This window comes from Canis lupus, chromosome 16, assembly GCF_011100685.1.
Source record: "Canis lupus familiaris isolate Mischka breed German Shepherd chromosome 16, alternate assembly UU_Cfam_GSD_1.0, whole genome shotgun sequence".
Classification (NCBI taxonomy): Eukaryota; Metazoa; Chordata; class Mammalia; order Carnivora; family Canidae; genus Canis; species Canis lupus.
In genome coordinates, this window is record NC_049237.1 from 25773759 (window position 1) to 25791996 (window position 18238).

An 18238-nucleotide genomic window follows, 5' to 3' on the forward strand; every position below is an offset into this window, starting at 1 on the left:
GGCTCCATGCACTAGGAGCCCGATGTGGGATTCAATCCCGGGTCTCCAGGATCGCGCCCTGGGCCAAAGGCAGGAAATAGACCGCTGCGCCACCCAGGGATCCCTAGGCTGTGACTTTAATACATTTCACTCTAGTTCGGACTCCTGATATATCTTGACCTTGAAGAATGCAGTATCAAAGTTTCTACTTGATTCTGTAAACTCCTTGAATTTTCCCACTGAGTTCCCCCTTCATTAAGCAGCATGGTTTTTTTTCTAAATAAACAATCAAATGTGAATGAGCATTTATACTATGTCCATGATTGTGGTGTATGCTGTAGAACATAAAGCAAAACAAAAAAAAAAGCAAAGTCATAGTTTGTAAACATAAGGAGCTTATATTTTAGATGCCATCACAAAACAGCATGCAGTAAACAACTAGAGAACAATAAAAATAGAAAAGTACTACATCCTTTATGGCATATGATAACTTCTATAAGTTGGTGTGGCCCTCATGGAAAAAAAAATAGAGCTGAGATGACATCTTAAAGGAGAATGGAAATAGGGGAGCCAAGAGAAAGACCAGGTGTTTCAAAATGGGAAGATACCGTGTAAAGGAATAGAGGTAAGATTAACCAGTGCATGCAAGAAGGATAGTGCAGCATCTGTGCGAGAGTGTGTTTGTATTCGAGAAATATGGGTAAACAAGTTTGATAGCACATAGAATCATAGGGTAAAAGAGACTTTCAAGCTGGTCTATAATATTCCTCATTTTAAAATTTGGAAGACTAGGGCTGAGGGGTAAGTGATTTCCCAAATATGTGTCAGTGGTCATGTGGCAGAGTTAGGTTAAGCATTCAGCTTTGAGGTTTTTGTTTTGTTTTGCTTTGTCTTATTTTTCTTTTATTGAAGTTCTTGATTTCAAGCCTGGGAGCTTTCGCATACACACTGCTGCCCCATACAGGGCTACTGAAAGGGAGACATAATAGCACAGGAGTTCAGCTATATGACAGTTTCAGCTGAAATACTGATTCTGGTCATTACAGACAGGTCACCTTGGACAGGGTTGTTATTTAACCTTTCTGAGTATTTTTCATCAGTATCCTGGGGGATGCTGGGGAATGCTAATAGTATCCACCACCTAAAATGGTGCACTTGTAGAGAAAAGGTGCTTATCACAGCAAACAGAACATAATAAGTATCCAATATATGTTATCTGTTGTTTTTTTAGCTTTCATCCCAACATTTTTTTAAATATTGGCCATGTTTGGTAAAGTTATTTGAGATATTTTAAAAGGCAGATTAAATAGAGAACTTAATGCTTAATAGGAGAGATAAGATTATAAACAAAAAATTTATAATAAAAGGTAAAAAGTGATCAGGGTTGTAGGTAAGGCATAGATAAAATAGACAAAGTACTGTGAGCATTAAGAAGCAAGAGAAATGTCTTCTATGTGGAAATAGCTTTATGAAATGGTGAATTGTTTGTAAAAGCAGATCTTCCAGAGGGGCACCTGGGTGGCTTACTCTGTTAAGCCTCTGACTCTTCATTTCTCCTCAGGTCGTGATCTCATGGGTCAGAAGATCAAGCCCCATAAGTGGGCTTGCCCTCAGCAGGGAGTCTGTTTGAGATTCCCTTCTTCTGCCCCTCCCTTCACGTGCTCTCCCCCTCCTAAAATAAATAAATAGATCTCTAAAAAAAAAATAAATAATAAATGGAACTGCCAGAAAATAAACAGCCAAATAAACACAATTTTTCAGTCACCTTAGGAGACTAGATATCTATTACTTATAAGAGACTTCACTTAAAGGTCAAAAGATATTTGGACACCCCTCTGAGAACTACCATCACGGTGGTTCACGCACCCACCCCAGAAAGTCTTCTTCCCAATCTCCTTTCAGAAGGATGTGGCAGATTCGTCCTGAGGGAGGTCAGGGAGGAGAGGAGGCGCTCTGGGGGAGGGACAGAGGGGTGGAGGCACAGAGCTATGCATGAGAGGGCACGTGGTTGGGACCCCTGAGAAGGTTCTGGGGGGCTGGTCCTCAGGGAGAAAGGAACCTTCTTCTGTTGAGGCTGAGCAGTCCTCCCTGGAAGATCACTACCTGAGAAGTGAGAACAGTGCCTTACCTAGGATCACAGTGGATGGAGAGTCACAGTGAAGAGGTTGGACCTCCCCAGGAGTGAGTGGCTAAGTCCACTGGAGCCCATGTTAGCAGAGGCCCCTTCAGGGGAATTCCACCCCAGCGGTGGGAGAGACTGAGTTTTAAGCTGGGTGACCCTCCCTCTCTGCTGACTAAAGTATTATGAGACATTCTTGCCTTCTTTTGTCTTTTTAAAGGGACTATTTCAAACAGTGTAAAATGAAATATGGTTTTTGCTATTGCTTTTTTATTTAAGGCTTTATTAGGTTAAGGTGGTTCCTTTTTCTTCTATTCCAAGTTTCCTGATGGTATTTTTTTAGAATCTTGAAATATGAAGCATCTAATTGAATAGTTTTTGGCTTCAATTGGGATATATTGTTTTATTCTTTTAATCTACTAATGTAAGGAATTTTATGGATGTATTTTCTAACATGACCCAACTTTACATTCCTGGGGTTGACCCAACTTAGACATGATGCATTATTTCTTTTAAACATCGCTGGATCAGGTTGCTAATGTTTTGCTTAGGACATTGACACCTATGTTCATGAATGAAAAAGCCCTCCAATATTTTTTCCTTACTACTGTCCTTGTCTGGTTTGTCTTGTGACTATAAGAATCTTATAAAATGAGATTGAGAGTATTTCCTCCTTTCCTCTGGAAAAATTGCTATAGAGTTGGGATAGTTTCCTTGAAGGCAGCATTTGACTATGTTGTTTAGACACGATTTTTTCTTAGTAGAAAAACTTTTAACTCAGGATTAAGTATATATAGTCTTTATAAATTCATTGTTTCTTCTTAATTCAGTTTTGATTAGATATTTTTCCTATGAATATGTGTATTTTATCTCTGTTCAAAATTATTGACATATTATTCAACTTTTATTCTTATTTTTCTTTTCAACTTCTGCTGTTTCCATAATGATACCTTCCTTTACAGTCCTAAATTCCTAATTTGTGACTTTTCTCTTAGTCACGCTAGCCAATGTTTGTTTTCAGAGACCCAAATTTGCTTTGTGTCTCTACTCTACTGTATGTGGTTTCTATTTCATTTATTTCTGCTCTCCTCTTTATCATTTCCCTCCTTTCCACTTGGAGGTTATCTGTTTATTTTTTCTAACATCTTAAGTTGAACTTACTTTTAACTTTTTCACCTTTTACATTTCCCAATAAAAATATTTTAAACTACAAACTTACCACTGGATTTTGCTTTTAAATATACTACAAATTTGGATATATAGTATTATTTTCCAGTTTTATTTTCTATTTGATCCATAGCTTACATATAGATACTATTTCTAAACACAAGAAGTATTAAATACTTCTATGTTATTTCTTTCCAACTTTTTTTATTGGTAAAATGGCACTGTGTAACTCAAAATGGATCACAGACATAAATATAAAACATAAAACCATAAAATTCCTAGAACACAACATGGGAGAAAACCTAGATGACCTTGGGTATAACAGTGCCTTTTTAGACATGACACTAAAGACACAATCCATGAAAAAGTAATTGATAAACTAGTCTTCATGAAAATTAAACACTTCTAGTGTGTGAAAAGCTATGTCGAGACAATGAGAAAATAAGCTATGGACCGGGGGAAAAATATTTGCAAAAGATACAACTGCCAAAGGACTGTATCCAAAATATACAAAGAACTCTGAAACCCAACAATTAGAAAGCAAAAATCCTGATTAAAAAATGGGCCAAAGACTTTAACAGACATCTCACTGAAGAAGATACATAGGTGCATTTAATACGCGCATTAAAAGATGCCCCACCCCATGTCATCAGGGAAATGCAAATTAAAACAACTACTACATGTCTATTTGAACAGCCAAAATCCCAAACACTGAGCACACCAAATTCTGGTGAGGATGTGGAGTCAAGGAGGGTACTTCCCCCAGCCCCTGGCAACTATTGACTTTTGTACTGTGTCTGCAGTTTCTCCTTTTCCAGAATGTCTTTAGTTGGAATCATATAACATGTAGCCTTTTCAGATTGGTTTCTTTCACCCAGTAACATGCAATTAAAGTCCTTCTATGTATTTTCATGGCTTGATCATTTCTTTTTAGGGCTGAATACTATTCCATTGTCTAGAGGTTACAGTTTATTTATCCACTCACCTACTGAAGGACACCTTGGTTGCTTCCAAGTTTTGCCAGTTATAAATAAAAATACTACAAACATACAAAAACTTATGTTTTTTGTGTGCACATAAGTTTTTAACTGCTTTGATTAAATGCCAAAAAAGCACAATTGCTGGATTATATGGGAACGGTATTTCAGTTTTGTAAACACTTCCCATCTGTCTTCCAAAGTAGCTGTACTATTTTGCATTCTCATCAGCAATGAATGAGCGTTTCTATTGCACCCACATTTTCACCAGCCTTTGGTGTTATCAGTGTTCTGGGTTTTGGCCAATTTTAAAAATATGTAATAGCGTCTCTTGAATTACATTTTTGCTTGTCCCAAAAATGAATTGACCATGTATGTGTGGATCTATAACTAAGTTCACTATTCTGTTTCACTGATCCATACCTGTCTTTACATCAACAATATACATCTTAATAACTGTAGGTTTATAGTAAGTCTTTAAATCAGGTAGTTCATATACTCCATGTTCTTCTTTTCCAAGATTTTGTCCATTTTAGGTCTTTTGCATTTTCAAAAAAACATTTTTGGAATGGAATTTCAATTTATACAACACACAAAAGTTGCACTGAATCTACAGACAGTTTTGGGTACAACTGTCACCTTACTAATATAATCTTCTTATTAATATAGATACCTGTCCATTTACTTGGGTTACCATTTATTGTATTACATTGTAGTTTTCAGTCAACAGGTTTTATTAAATTGAACTTCAAGCGTTTATTGTTTTTGATGTTTTTATGAATGATATTTTAAGATTACTTTCCAACTGTATGTTGCTGGTGTATAGATATACAATTGATTTGACTTTACCGATTTTCTATCTTGATACCTAGATTAATTCATTCATTAGTACTAGTGAGTTTTTGAACAACTGAATTTTAGGGTTTTCTGTGTCTGCAACCTAATGCTTGCCAATATAAGAAGTCTTAACTTTTCTTTTCCAAAATGCATGCTTTTTTTTCTTTTTCTTATTTCATTGCAAGATCTCTATTATAATAGAAGATAGAATTGGTAAGATTGGACAAACTTCTACTGTTATCAGTTCTAGGAATGAAAGAGTTCTATATTTTACCATTAAGTATGAATGTGAAATGCAGGTTTTTCAGAGAAACTCACTAAATTTAAGATGTTTCCTTCTATTCATACTTCACTCATCACTTTTTCTCATGAAGTGATGTTGAATAATGTGATAGTCACTCAGGCTGCATAACAAAATACCACAGGCTGAGTGGCTTAAACAACAGAAATTTATTTTTTCTCACAGTTCTGGGGCAAGATGTCCTAGATCAAGGCCTGGCAAGGTTAAATTCCTAGGAAGAATTCTTTTCCTGACTTGCATATAACCACCTTTTTTCTTGTCCTCACAGGGTGAAGAGAGAGAGAGCAAGCTTTCTGGTGTCTGTTTATATAAGGACACTAATCCTAGTGGATTGGGGCTCTACTCTTTTTTTTTTTTTTAAGATTTATTTATTTATTCATGAGAGACACAGACTAGAGAGAGAGGCAGGGACATAGGCAGAGGGAGAAGCAGGCTCCTTGCAGGGAGCCTGATGCAGGACTCGATTCTGGATCTCAGGATCATGACCTGAGCCGAAGGCAGGCACCCAACCGCTGAGTCAACCAGGCGTCCCTGGAGCTCTACTCTTACGATCTTCTTTAACCTTAATTGCCTATCTCCAAATACAGTCACATGGGAGTTAGAATTTCAACAGATGAATTTGGGGAGATGCAATTCTGTCCATAGTAACGCCAAATGCTTTTTTGCACCCATTGAGATTATCACATGATTTTTCTCTCATATTATGTTGATGTGACAGGTGACTAACTGGTTTGTTGTGTTCATCAGTACTATTAGCCTACAGTTCTTTTCTTATAATGTCTTTATTGGGATACGATATCAGAGAAGTTCTGACTCACCAGTGAAGTGAGTTCTCTGGATCTGTAACATTCTTAATGAGAAATCCTGTAATTATAAGCTCAGTTTCTTCAAAAGATAGTGAAATTCATATTTTTTATTTTAGAAATGTGTATCATTCAAGAAATATGTCTGTCAAATTTATATAAAGTTGTTTATATTTTCATATTATTGTTTAATGTGTATAAGATCTTCAGTTATGTACCCTCTTTCATTTTAATATTAGCAATTCATTGCTTCTTACTTTTTTCTTTAATCACTTTAATAAGAATTTATCCATTTCATTATTATTTCAATAAAATAACTTTTTGTTTCATTACTTTTTTCTAATTTTTGTCCATTTTCTATTTTATTAATATTTGACCTAGTCCTTATTATTTCCTTTACTTTTACATGTTTTTGGGTTTAATTTTCTGTTGCTTTTCTCTTAGTTTTTTAGGTGGAATTTAAGGTCATTGACTTTAAATTCCTTTTTTTTAAATATAAGAATGTAAAACTCTTGGTTTCTCTTTAAACATGCTTTAGTGGTATCCACAATATTTTAACACTCTATTGAGATATAATTTACATACCATACCATATATACACATGAAGTAACCAATTCAATGGTTTTTGGTATATTCACAGAGTTGTACAACAATCACCAGAATCTAATTTTATAACTTTTTCTTCACCCCCAAAAGAAAGTCTGTACCTGTTAGCAGTCAATTCACATTTTTGCATTCCTAGTTCCATTCCTAGGCAGCCACTGATTTACTTTCTGTCTCTATAGATTTGCCTATTGTGGGTACTTAATGTAAATGGAATTATAAAAAAATGTGCCTTTTGTGACTGGCTTAAAGTTATAAGGTTTATTCATGTTGTAGCATGTAGCAATACTCATTCCTTTTATTAGCCAAATAATGCTCCACTGTATGGATATGTTACATGTTATCCATTCATCAGTTAATGAATATTTGGGGTATTTTTACTCATTGTCTATCATGAGTAATGCTGTTATAAACATTCATGTTCAAGTTTTGGTATAGATATATGATTTCAGGGATCCCTGGATGGCTCAGCAGTTTAGTGCCTGCCTTTGGCCCAGGGCATGGTCCTGGAGTCCCAGGATCAAGTCCCACATCGGGCTTCCTGCATGGAGCCTGTCTCTCTCTCTCTGCCTGTCTCTGCCTCTCTCTCTGTGTCTCTCATGAATAAATAAATAAAATCTTAAAAAAAAAAAAAACAGATACATGATTTCATTTTTTTTCAGTCACTTAACTAGCATTGGAACTGCTGAATCAAGGTCATTCTATATTTAGTATTTTAGGAAATTCCAGACTGTTTTCCAAAGTGGCTATACCATTTTACATTCCAACCAGCAATTTATGAGGCTTCCTAATTTTTCAGGTCTTTGTCAGTACTTGTTACTGTCTGTCTTTTAAAAATTTAATTATTCTAGTGCGAATAAAGTAGTAGCTCATTGTGGTTTTGATTTGCATTTCCCTAATGATTAATACTGAGCATTTTTTCATATAGTTATTGGTCATTTGTTAGTCTTCTTTGAGGAAAGGTCTATTTAGATAATTTGCCATTTTTTAATTGGGTTAGTATTCTTTTTATTGATGACTGTAACATTTTTTAATTGGGTTAATGTTCTTTTTATTGATGAGCTATAACATTCCTTAGGTATTTTGGATAGGAGACTTTTATCAAATATGTAATTGAAATATTTTCTCCCATTTCCTAGGTTATATTTTAAGTTTCTTAATTGTATTTTTTAAGCACAAATCTTTTTTAAAGAAATTTTGATGTAGTTCAAATTATCTATTTTTTCTTTTTTTATTTGTACTTTCAGTATCATACCTAAGAAGACATTACCTGTTGAAGATCATGAAGATTAGCACCTAAATTTTCTACTAAGAATTTTATAAATTTAACTCTTACACTTAAAGCTTTAAGTGTAACTCTATTTGAGTTGTTTTTTTGTATATGGTTGAGGTAGTGGTTCAATTCCTGTGTGTGTAGTGTTCTATAAGTGTCAAATTCATCATCAATTGAAAGTTTCCCTTAACATTTCTTGTAGTACAAGTCTATAGTGATACATTTTCTCAACTTTTGTCTGAAATTAGTGTAACTTCACTTTGATTTTTGGAGGTTATTTTGTCTAGTTACAGAACTCCAAATTGATGGATTTTTAAAAGTTATTCTTTCATTCCTTTAACAATAGTACCTCATTCTCTGCATTTTTTTTTCTGCTGAAAAGTAAGTGGATATTCTTATTTTTGTTTCATGTGCATCCTTTTTTTTCTGATGTTTTTAAGATTTTCTGTTTTTTATTTGTTTTTAGCAGTTTGAATATCTTAAAGGCTGCTTTTAGACAGTAGCCTTGAGTAACGGAAAGTTGAGCAATGGAAAGTAAAGGCAAAAGGACCTATAGAAATCACCAAACTCCATGCAAAGAGGCTCATTGAGTGACCCACCTTGAAATAGTCATAGGTAGTAACTGACCAATAACAACCAGGCACAGTTCCTAAGATTACCAAAACTGGAGAAATTCCATCCATTACCACACATCCTTACTCCACCCTATAATCATGGTCTCTCACCACCACCTTGTTGAAATTTCTTCTTTCCTGTTCTGACAGCCACTCCTTTGCAGTGTGTTCAATAAACTTCTATATTCTTTGTTCTGCTTGAGACACATTTTTTAACCACCTATGCCATCGACCTCCACCTGATTGGAGTACTGCATAAATACTATGTGCCCCTTGCGTGATGCTTTTCTTTGTGTTTATGCTTCTTGGGTTTCTCAGATATGTTGGTATATATATATATAATATAATATATCATATTATATATTATATATTATATTATATATTATATATATGAGAGTTTTGGCTATCATTGCTGCACAAATTTTTACTTCTGGGATTTAAATTACACATAGGTTTCGTTTGGTGGCTCACAAGTAACTAATACTCTGCTTCTATTTTTTCCTACATTTTTTTCTTATGCATGCTTGAGTTTAGATAGTTCCTATTGTTCCAGTTTAGTTTCCACATACCTACTAAGAAATCTCATCTCTTCTCTATTATACTCCTATTTTCCTTTAAATACTTGATACATTCATAGTAGCTGTTGAAAATTCCTTAGGTCTAATGCTATCATGTCTTTTCGCAGGTGTGTCATCTCTGGGTCTCTTTTTATTGATGGATTTTTCTTTGCATATATAGTATTTTTACATGCAAATGCTTTTGTAAGCAAATGTTCATTTATTAATTTTTATTAAAGTATAATTAACATACAGTGTTATATTACTTTCAAGTAGATAATACAATGATTCGAAAACTCTGTATAGTACTTGGTGCTCATCTCTTAATTCCCTTTTTCTATATCACCAATTCCCCACCCACCTGTCCTCTGGCGACTACCAGTTTGTTATCTGTATTCAAAAGAGACTGCTTTTTTGTTTGTCTGTTTTTTTCTTTACTTGTTTTGTTTCTTAAATTCCACATATTAGTTAAATCTAACGGTATTTATCTTTTGCTGACTGACTTATTTTACTTAGCATTATACCCTCTAGGTTCACCCATGTTGTTGGCACCCCAGGTTTATTGCAGCATTATTTACAATAGCAAGATATGGAAGCAACCGTGTTCCTCCATAAATGGATAAAGAACATTTATATATATATATGATTGAACATTACTCAACCATAAAAATGAGTGAGATCTTAGTATCTTCTTTTTTTTTTTTTTGGATCTTAGTATTTTTAATTATTCTTTGGACATTGTAAATACTAAATTGTTCAGTGTTAAGATTTTGTTGTCCTCTGTTGAGTGTTGGATTTTGTTATGGATTATTTTGATTATATTGAATTTATTAAAGCTTTGTTCAGAAAAATCTAGAACACCTATTGGCTATAGTAGCCCAATAATAGTATAGTAGTTCCAGGGGTGCAACCTTTCTCAAGTATCTACTAAATGCCTGGGTAATTCAGCAAATCTTTCCACTTGGCCAGTCAGAATTCCAACATCTCCTAGAATCCTTATTTGGCTCATACCTTCCCAATACTTACTGTTTACCCAAGACCATAAAATCTTGCATTTCACATGTGAAGCTTAGTATTCATCTAAGAATCAAGATGCACCCAATCAATGTCTTCAGGTTCTTCCCTATGAAGTCCCCTTCTCTTTGATAATCTACCTTATAAATTCCATTTATCTCAGCTACTCTAAACTTTGACTTATGTGTTCTCAATCATGCAAGACCATTCTAGTCTGTATGATGGTTTTTGCATGGATCTATATCGAATCCAAATTTGTATGGACTCCAAATTCTTAAGCCATATTGAGAAAGGGCCTTTAGGCAGAAATTCAGGATAATTATTTGGTTCACTTAATTCTTTTCTTTTCTTTCCAAAATCACAGTCCCATGCTATCTGTTGTCTAAAATCTAAAAATAGCTGTTCCATACATTTGGTTCATTTTTAGAATACTTATGGTGGGAGGGCTGGTTTGGTGCTAATTACCCTGTAATAATCAGAAACAGAGTCCAGCATATTAAACAATAAATAAAACAAAAAGAAATAATAATAATAATAATAAATAAAATTAATGTACTATCTTATTATTCCTTTTATTTATTTTATTTCAAAACTCTTTAGACTGGGATCCCTGGGTGGCGCAGCGGTTTGGCGCCTGCCTTTGGCCCAGGGCGCGATCCTGGAGACCCGGGATCGAATCCCACGTCGGGCTCCCGGTGCATGGAGCCTGCTTCTCCTTCTGCCTATGTCTCTGCCTCTCTCTCTCTCTCTCTCTGTGTGACTATCATAAATAAATAAAAAAAAAAAAAAAAAAAAAAAAAACTCTTTAGACTAGTATAAAAGTACAAATCCTTCTCAAGGCCCTTATAAGGTCCTGAAACATCTATCCCTCTGTTATTTCTCTGACTTCATATTCTCATTCTAGCCCTCATTCCCTCAAACCAGATGTGTTGGCCTTCTTGACCTTCTGCAAACACACTAATTTTATTTCTCAGCACGTTTACTTATAGTTATTTCTTTTTCTTAAAGATTTTGTTTATTTATTCATGAGAGATACAGAGAGAGAGAGAGAGAGAGAGAGAGAGAGAGAGACATAGGCAGAGGGAGAAGCAGGTTCCCTATAAGGAGCCTGATGCAGGACTCAATCCCAGGACCCAGGACCACAACCCAAGCCAAAGGCAGATGCTCAACCATTTAGTCACCCAGGTGTCCCTACTTACAGTTATTTCTAAATGTTCTTTCCCTTGTTATCTATATGATTCATATTCACACTGGTTCCAAGTATTTGCCTTCAAATTCACCTGTAAAATAGCTTTTTCTCATAATCCCATATACAATATATACCTCATCACCCCCATCACTTTCTACTCTCCCATATCTGCTTTATTTTCTCCATAGCATTTAGAAATACTTAATACACTCCAAAAATCCCCAGTCCTGCACATGCTCTGGAACCTTTACTTGGCTTACAGTTTCCCAAGATTTATTCTGTGCCCACTACATCATGGAACCAGGCCCTATACATAACCAATTTAAAATTCAACCAAGACGATGAAACTTTTTTGCAGTTTTATTTATTTGTTTGTTTGTCTGTTTCCATTCTTCCTACTAGAACCTAAGAATACATATTTCATTTTATCCTTGCTACCTGGAACAGTACCTGTTAATACTAAGTGTTTAATTCATAGTTACTGACTTTGTACAACAGAATTTCTCATGTATTTGGAGAAAATGGAATCTAATTTATAATCATGAGTGAAAACAATATACTGATAAAAATAATAAGTGTTTGGGCATACTATTATAGGGAACGTCAGAAGAAGTCAACTAGAAATGATTGAGAGAACTTCTGAGAAATATGGAAAATCTTCTTGTGAAGAAAATCACAAAATTGGAATAGGTCCAATTAGTAGAGCTAAATCTCTTTTTTGCATGTGAAGACTTAGCTTCTCAGGAATAGAAGACTAAGCTGGCCCAATAGTAGCAACTAACAATGTTGGGGGGCGGGCAGAAGGACAAAGAGGTAAGGGCACTGAGAATACTGATGAGCAGTTTAGGCTGGTCAAGCTAGGAGAGGAATTACATCAGAGACTGGAAGTTATAGGTGACAATGAGCATGTGAGGTGGGAGTGAAGACAGAATATAGTTGGAAGATAATGGTTAAATTTTGAATTTCTCTGGTTTATTTTTAAAGGACAGAAAAGCTCTCAGTGATGACTTGGCCTAAGTCATTCATTTTATCAATGAGTAAGTTAAGTCCCAGCTGGTGAAGTGACCTCTTCAACATCTCCAATTAAAAAGAAGTCTACCTGAGTGCAACCCAAGTCCCCAAGGGCCAGTGAAGAACAAGTCTGCCACTGGGCAGCTTCTCCCACCCAACCTGCTCTCCATATGGGATCCCAGCTATAGTCATTTACTCTCCCTCAATCTCAAAATTTCACAGTTCCGAATGACAAAGGAAGGAAATATGTAGACTACAGCCCTGCACTGTTTTTTGTGTGGTTCAATAAATTTTTGGCTTCAGAGCATTTGTTTTTAAGACAAGTTAAAATGTAACCTCCTCAAAGCATTTAGCTTGCCAGCAGGATGCCTGTCTCTAGCTGACAGGACTGGCTGCCTTGTGTTGCTTGGTTTCTAACCAGGTTGTCTGACAACAGGGTGCTTTTCAGTTTGATCAAGGACAATGGGCTCTAGATCAACCCTTATCATTTGTCAGGCTTTCCTCTCAGACTGGAAAAATCTCATGGTCACATTGGCTGTTGATTCAGCTGGAGTTTGGAGAATGGCAAACATGATTCACCTGGGTTATAAGAGTTGCAGGAGAGTCTTCAGGTTCAGTGTGGTGTTTTGGTATAGGTCTGTGTTGTGGGTCAGGAAACCTGCAATCCAGTCCTCCTCCACTATCCACTTGGAACAATGTTGTAATTAAAATCATTTCACTGCACTAAGCCTTGGTTTAATCATCCCCAGAGTGAAGGAATAAAATAAATCATCTTTAGTATTTATTCCTGTTCAAAAATCTTGAATTACATGAAAACGGATGGAATCTTCCCATATGAGGACCTATCAGATGAAACAGGAGTAGACTGAAGTCTCCTAAAAAATTCATATTACTGATTTATTGTTAGTGAATGATCATTATGCAAAAATGAGTTAAGGATGAACCAATGACCATTAGAGTAAATTCCAGCTTTTATGAGGGAATCTGAGAGATTCTGAGCATCCTCACCACAAAGGGGTTAAGCCCCCTCATATGAAGCAGAAAGGAGTAGTGAGGTCTGAGTCTGGACAGTCAGTAAGCAGAGTAAGTAAGTCCCAATGCTAAGGAAGAGCTATCTGCTGATTTCTCTGTTTTATACTGGAGATGAATTGCTTTGGATCCCCAGATGTTAACTGTAGCCAGAAAAAGGCCAGAATACTGCAATTGCATATAGTCAGAAGAACACATGATTTGGAATTGAGCGGATCTGGAGTCAAATCCAGTTGTGGTCTAACTATTCATCTTTTCTGAATCCAAATTCTGACATTAGTAACTTGGGGATAATTATATCTTGCATGGGTTTTATGAGGATTAGAGATAATGTATGCAAAATGTTTGGCACGTGGTAAACATTTGCTAAATGGTATCTGATCTTATCATTGAGACATGAGGAAAAGGACAAGAATTTTAGCCCACATAGCAACACAGATACTCTGCAATTTTGGCAAACTCAGGGCATCTGGGGACACTCTCAGATCCAATCATGATTTTGTGGAGAAGTCTTCAACACAACCACATAAGGAGAGTGATGTTCTTAGGACTCATGGTAGCAGCTATGGAGAGATGCACAATCACATTCTCTTGGGGACTACAGCACATAGTGACCCTGGAACTTCTACAAGAGAGCCCTAGTGGTGGCAATTTAGTTGAAAATCGGGACATGGGAACCTGCCTTGAAATTAAGTTTGTACATAAGTTTATGAATATTGAAAAATGTCAGTTGTGCATTTCAAGGAACGGAAGACTTATAGAGCAGGAGGGATGGGGCGACAAAGTCCCATTCTCATCACACTTTGTGAAGTCCCCACTGCTGTCCTAGCAAACAAAGAATAAAAGTGAAATTTTGACTCAGAGAGTTTTATGCTAGCTCTCAGCCAGTACTCTCCCTTTATAGTTAAAGACAACAGTTAGCATGGAAAACAAAAACTGTTGGCCAAATGTTAATCAGGGTAAAGGGATAAAAGTCTATAAGACCTGATGCTTGGTTTCTATTTCCCACTAACCCCATAGTATGCATGCATGTAAATCACACACACACATACACACATGCTCATTAGAAACGGGACTAAATTTCAGAAGGCAAGAGGGTTTCCACTGATTATCCGTTCAAATACTATTCATTTAATAAATATGATGACAAAGAATCTCTCCTTGACAAAACTCTAGTGAAGCTTGCATGAGCTCTTTTTCAACTAGTTCCTGTGCTTGGGTATGTCCTCAAGAGCCCAGTTTTAGTGAGAATCCTGTCGTGCTGGTTTAGCCAGAATCTTCCATCCTTAATCTGATCACTCTTTATAATCTGACCAAATGTCTTATCTTTCTCTGTCTCCCAAGTGATGTCTGACCACTTTGACTTTTCTTCAGCAACAATCCTATTAGGTCAGTTTGGTAAAGAATTATGTTGCCCTCTTCAGTAATTTTACATCTCCAGACTCCTTATCTCCTCCCATATACCCCAAACCCCTGCTCAGTTCTGTTCCCTGGCTTGAAATTCCCACTTTTCCTTGTTATATTTAGAGTTGAGTCCAACCTCTTCTAGTATAAAACCTCATCGCAGTAGTCCCTGTATCTATCACAATAGTCCTGAATAAAATCTGCCTTACTTTTTTAACAAGACTCAGAATAGTTGTTTTCTTTTTTTTCCTCTAACAATGAACACCAAAAAAGACATAAACTAAACTTCAAAGCAAAGAAGGGCAGAGAATAGAAAGCAGCCTCTTTAAATACAGGAAAATGTAGTGACCAAAAAATCATCTTAAATGGGAGAGGTTAAAGTAATCAAATATTTGCTACTTGTGTTTGCAGAAGTTCTGAGACAAAAGTTATAATTCTTACTTTCAATGAGTTCCAGTCCAATGTGCAATATAACTGTATACTTTTATAGGGGTTTTATGCCCCTTATAATGCTACTGCAGAGAAGGGAGGGACCATGGGATGTGGGTACATTGGTCTACCTACTTAATAGATAAGTGACCTTGAGGACCTGGGTGGGTGCTTTGGGGCTTGACGGCTTATCTTTAATAGGAAGGTAATAATCCCTACCTCACTAGATTGCAGGGAAGATCAATTGAGTTAATGTCAGCAAAGGAGCTCTACAAACTTTAAGAGGCCCATACAAATGCTAATTGTAGCTATTTTCTTCTCTTTTAAGAGTGCAGTTGGCCTTCTTCATGAAGCTTTTCAGAAAAAGGCAAAATTGACCCTGAGCTTTTAAACAAATGGCCTTTTAGATGGAGTCTATAAATTATGATTTGAACTTAAAAAAAATGGGTAACTTTCAAAATTACCCAATTTTGAAATATTCTATCCTTCTTCCTTCAGGTCTCCTTGGCATCCCAAGCTGTCTTCCAGAGCTTAGCCCCTTGTTCTCACCACTTCCTGGTGGGAATCTTCTTCCTCCTTTTTTTCTCCTCTCCCAATCCAAAACCTCCAAGGGAACTGATTGGCTGGGACATCCTCAGCAGGGACTTCCAAGAATATGACAATTATGAAACTCTACCAAGAGAAGACTTAAGCTGATATTTAAGACAAAGTTTTTATCAGGTATGTTGTAGACGTGACTGTACTATAACACACTTCATTGACATACATCTTGTTTGGTGGTAACAGAATGTCTTTTCTAAAAGCATACCAGGGGGCCCCTGAGTGGCTTAGTGGGTTAAGCATCTGCCTTCAGCTCAGGTCATGATCCCAGGGTCCTCAGATTGGCCCTGCCTCAGGATCCCTGCTCTGCTCTTCCTCCTGCTTGTGCTCTCTCTCTCTGTCTCTCAAATAAATAATAAGATCTTTAAAAAATAAATAAATAAAAGCATACCAGTACCTTAAAATTGGAGACACTGGGACAATGACTAAAGGTACCAGGTAAGAACCCGAGCAGTGAGACAGGTTTGGGGTTTTGGGATGCTGGGCCCCCCACCACTGACCTGGAGAATGTAAATCCTGTTGTAATTTCCTTTCATACAATTAGGCTAATGTGGAATGGAGGCTCCTTTACAGCCAGAGCAATGGATTGAAGTTTTTTTGTGTGTGAAATTCCTTGATATTTAAGTATTGCCAGTTGATTAACAAGAAAAAGAGGTAAAGACCTGACAATGCTGGGACCACAGAAAACCCATTTATAAGACATCATGGACCTATGTTTTGGTTGGAATTAGAGATAAAGGATAGAAATTCATCAGCCCAGATTCAGCTCACTACCTGGTACTAAAAGAATTCATAGTATTTGTCTTACTGAAGGTATGTGAAGAACAGCAGCTCTGGGCTCTCAGGGTAGTTGTTATTACCTTATTTGAACATTTATGTTGTTAAACAACACAAATTTGTGGGACCCAAGAAATTCAGAAAGTGTCCCCCACTCCTGGCCCCTAGATAAGTAACAGCTGCGGCCTCTAGCCCTAGTCAGTTCCAAGAAAAACCTCCGAGCACCCCCTTAACAGAAAGTTCCAAATCCGAATGAGGAACTAAGATTCCCCCTCCCCTTACTGGAAATCCCTTAGACCAGCCCATAAAAACCCAGCTGGAACCCACCTCGGGGTCCAAGTCCCTGCTCCGCTGTGTCGGGTACACTTGGACCCAAGCGACGTCCCTTGCCCCGCCCGGAGGCCGGGGTGCTCCTGTGTGCGCAGGGCCGACTGCCGTTGGGACTGCCAGCCCTGCGGTTTACTTTGTTTTGTCTCCGCGGCCGCATTGGAACATTTGTCTGTGTTACTACGTCCTTGTTCATCGTCATAACTGTCTGTGACTTGGCGTGGACTGGGGACATAATGGGGCAGACACAAACCACCCCCTGACCCCAACGACATGGACCAGGCGATTGGGTGTACGTGTGGGGGCACCAAGAGCAGACACTCCAGCCTCGCGGCAAAGGACCCTACTTGGTGACCCTGACCACGCCCGCCGCGCTCAAGGTCGTCGGAATAACCGCCTGGGTCCCTGCTCCCGCGGCCGCCAGCTGATCCACACGCCGTCCTCAAGGACGTTGTTCCGGAATGGAGGAGTCAGCCCCACAAGGACAATCCCCTAAAGCTAAGACTGCATCGTTCCCACTTACCCCGCTAGTATTTCTTGTGCTGTGTCCCCTCGCAACTAAAACCAACCCCCACCAACCACTTAATCTAATTTGGGAAATCCTCACCCCAAGTTCTATGGAGATAATAACCTAGCTGTCAGGGATACACCCTGGGGGACCTGGTGGCCTAATCTGACCTTTGACTTATGGGACCCCAAACTCTTTGGAGCCCCTCAGGGCCCCTCGGCCCTCCACGGCCTGTACCCAGATGTGTCGGTAGGTGGGGCTTAAGCTCCCTCCGTGATACCCGCTTTTACGTGTGCCCAGCCCCCTCCCTGTCTGACCATAATAAGGTCTCCAAACGTGGTGGCTGGACGGATTACTTCTGCAAAACATGGGGTTGGGAACAAACTGGGACGTGCCATTGGCTGTCACGGAATCCAACCGGCCTTATAAAAATCCAAGGAAACGCCCAGAGCCCCACACGCCCCGGCGCTGTGAAGTCAGACCCCTATCTCCGTAATCAAGTCACCATTTCCTTAACAGAGGCTGGAAAACAAGATACAAATTGGGGGGGCGGGGTAGGACTTCTCTGGGGACTCCGACTTTACCAAGCTGGGTATTAGGACTCTGGGGAGTCCTAATCATGATCAGACAGCTTGAGAAGCCGCAAGGTCAAGTCCAAAGAATGGGCCCCAACCCTGTGCTCAATCTCAGGTAACATCTACAACACCCCCTTTGAATTTT

The 18238-nt window shown here is 37.8% G+C and overlaps 1 protein-coding gene across 17 annotated transcripts in view; it reads right to left on the minus strand.

Annotated features, from left to right (window-relative positions):
- Window positions 1-17173, minus strand: part of LOC111090282 — a 119395-nt gene extending 102222 nt beyond the window's left edge. For all 17 annotated transcript variants that reach the window (XR_005371433.1, XR_005371432.1, XR_005371430.1 and 14 more), the window contains exon 1: window positions 17011-17173. Coding sequence is in view for 3 of the 17 variants with exons in the window: in XM_038559983.1 (XP_038415911.1) it covers window positions 17011-17170 (160 nt within the window). In the remaining 14 variants the exon portion in view is untranslated. The remainder of the gene's footprint in view (window positions 1-17010) is intronic.
- Between the last annotated feature and the right edge of the window lie 1065 nt (window positions 17174-18238).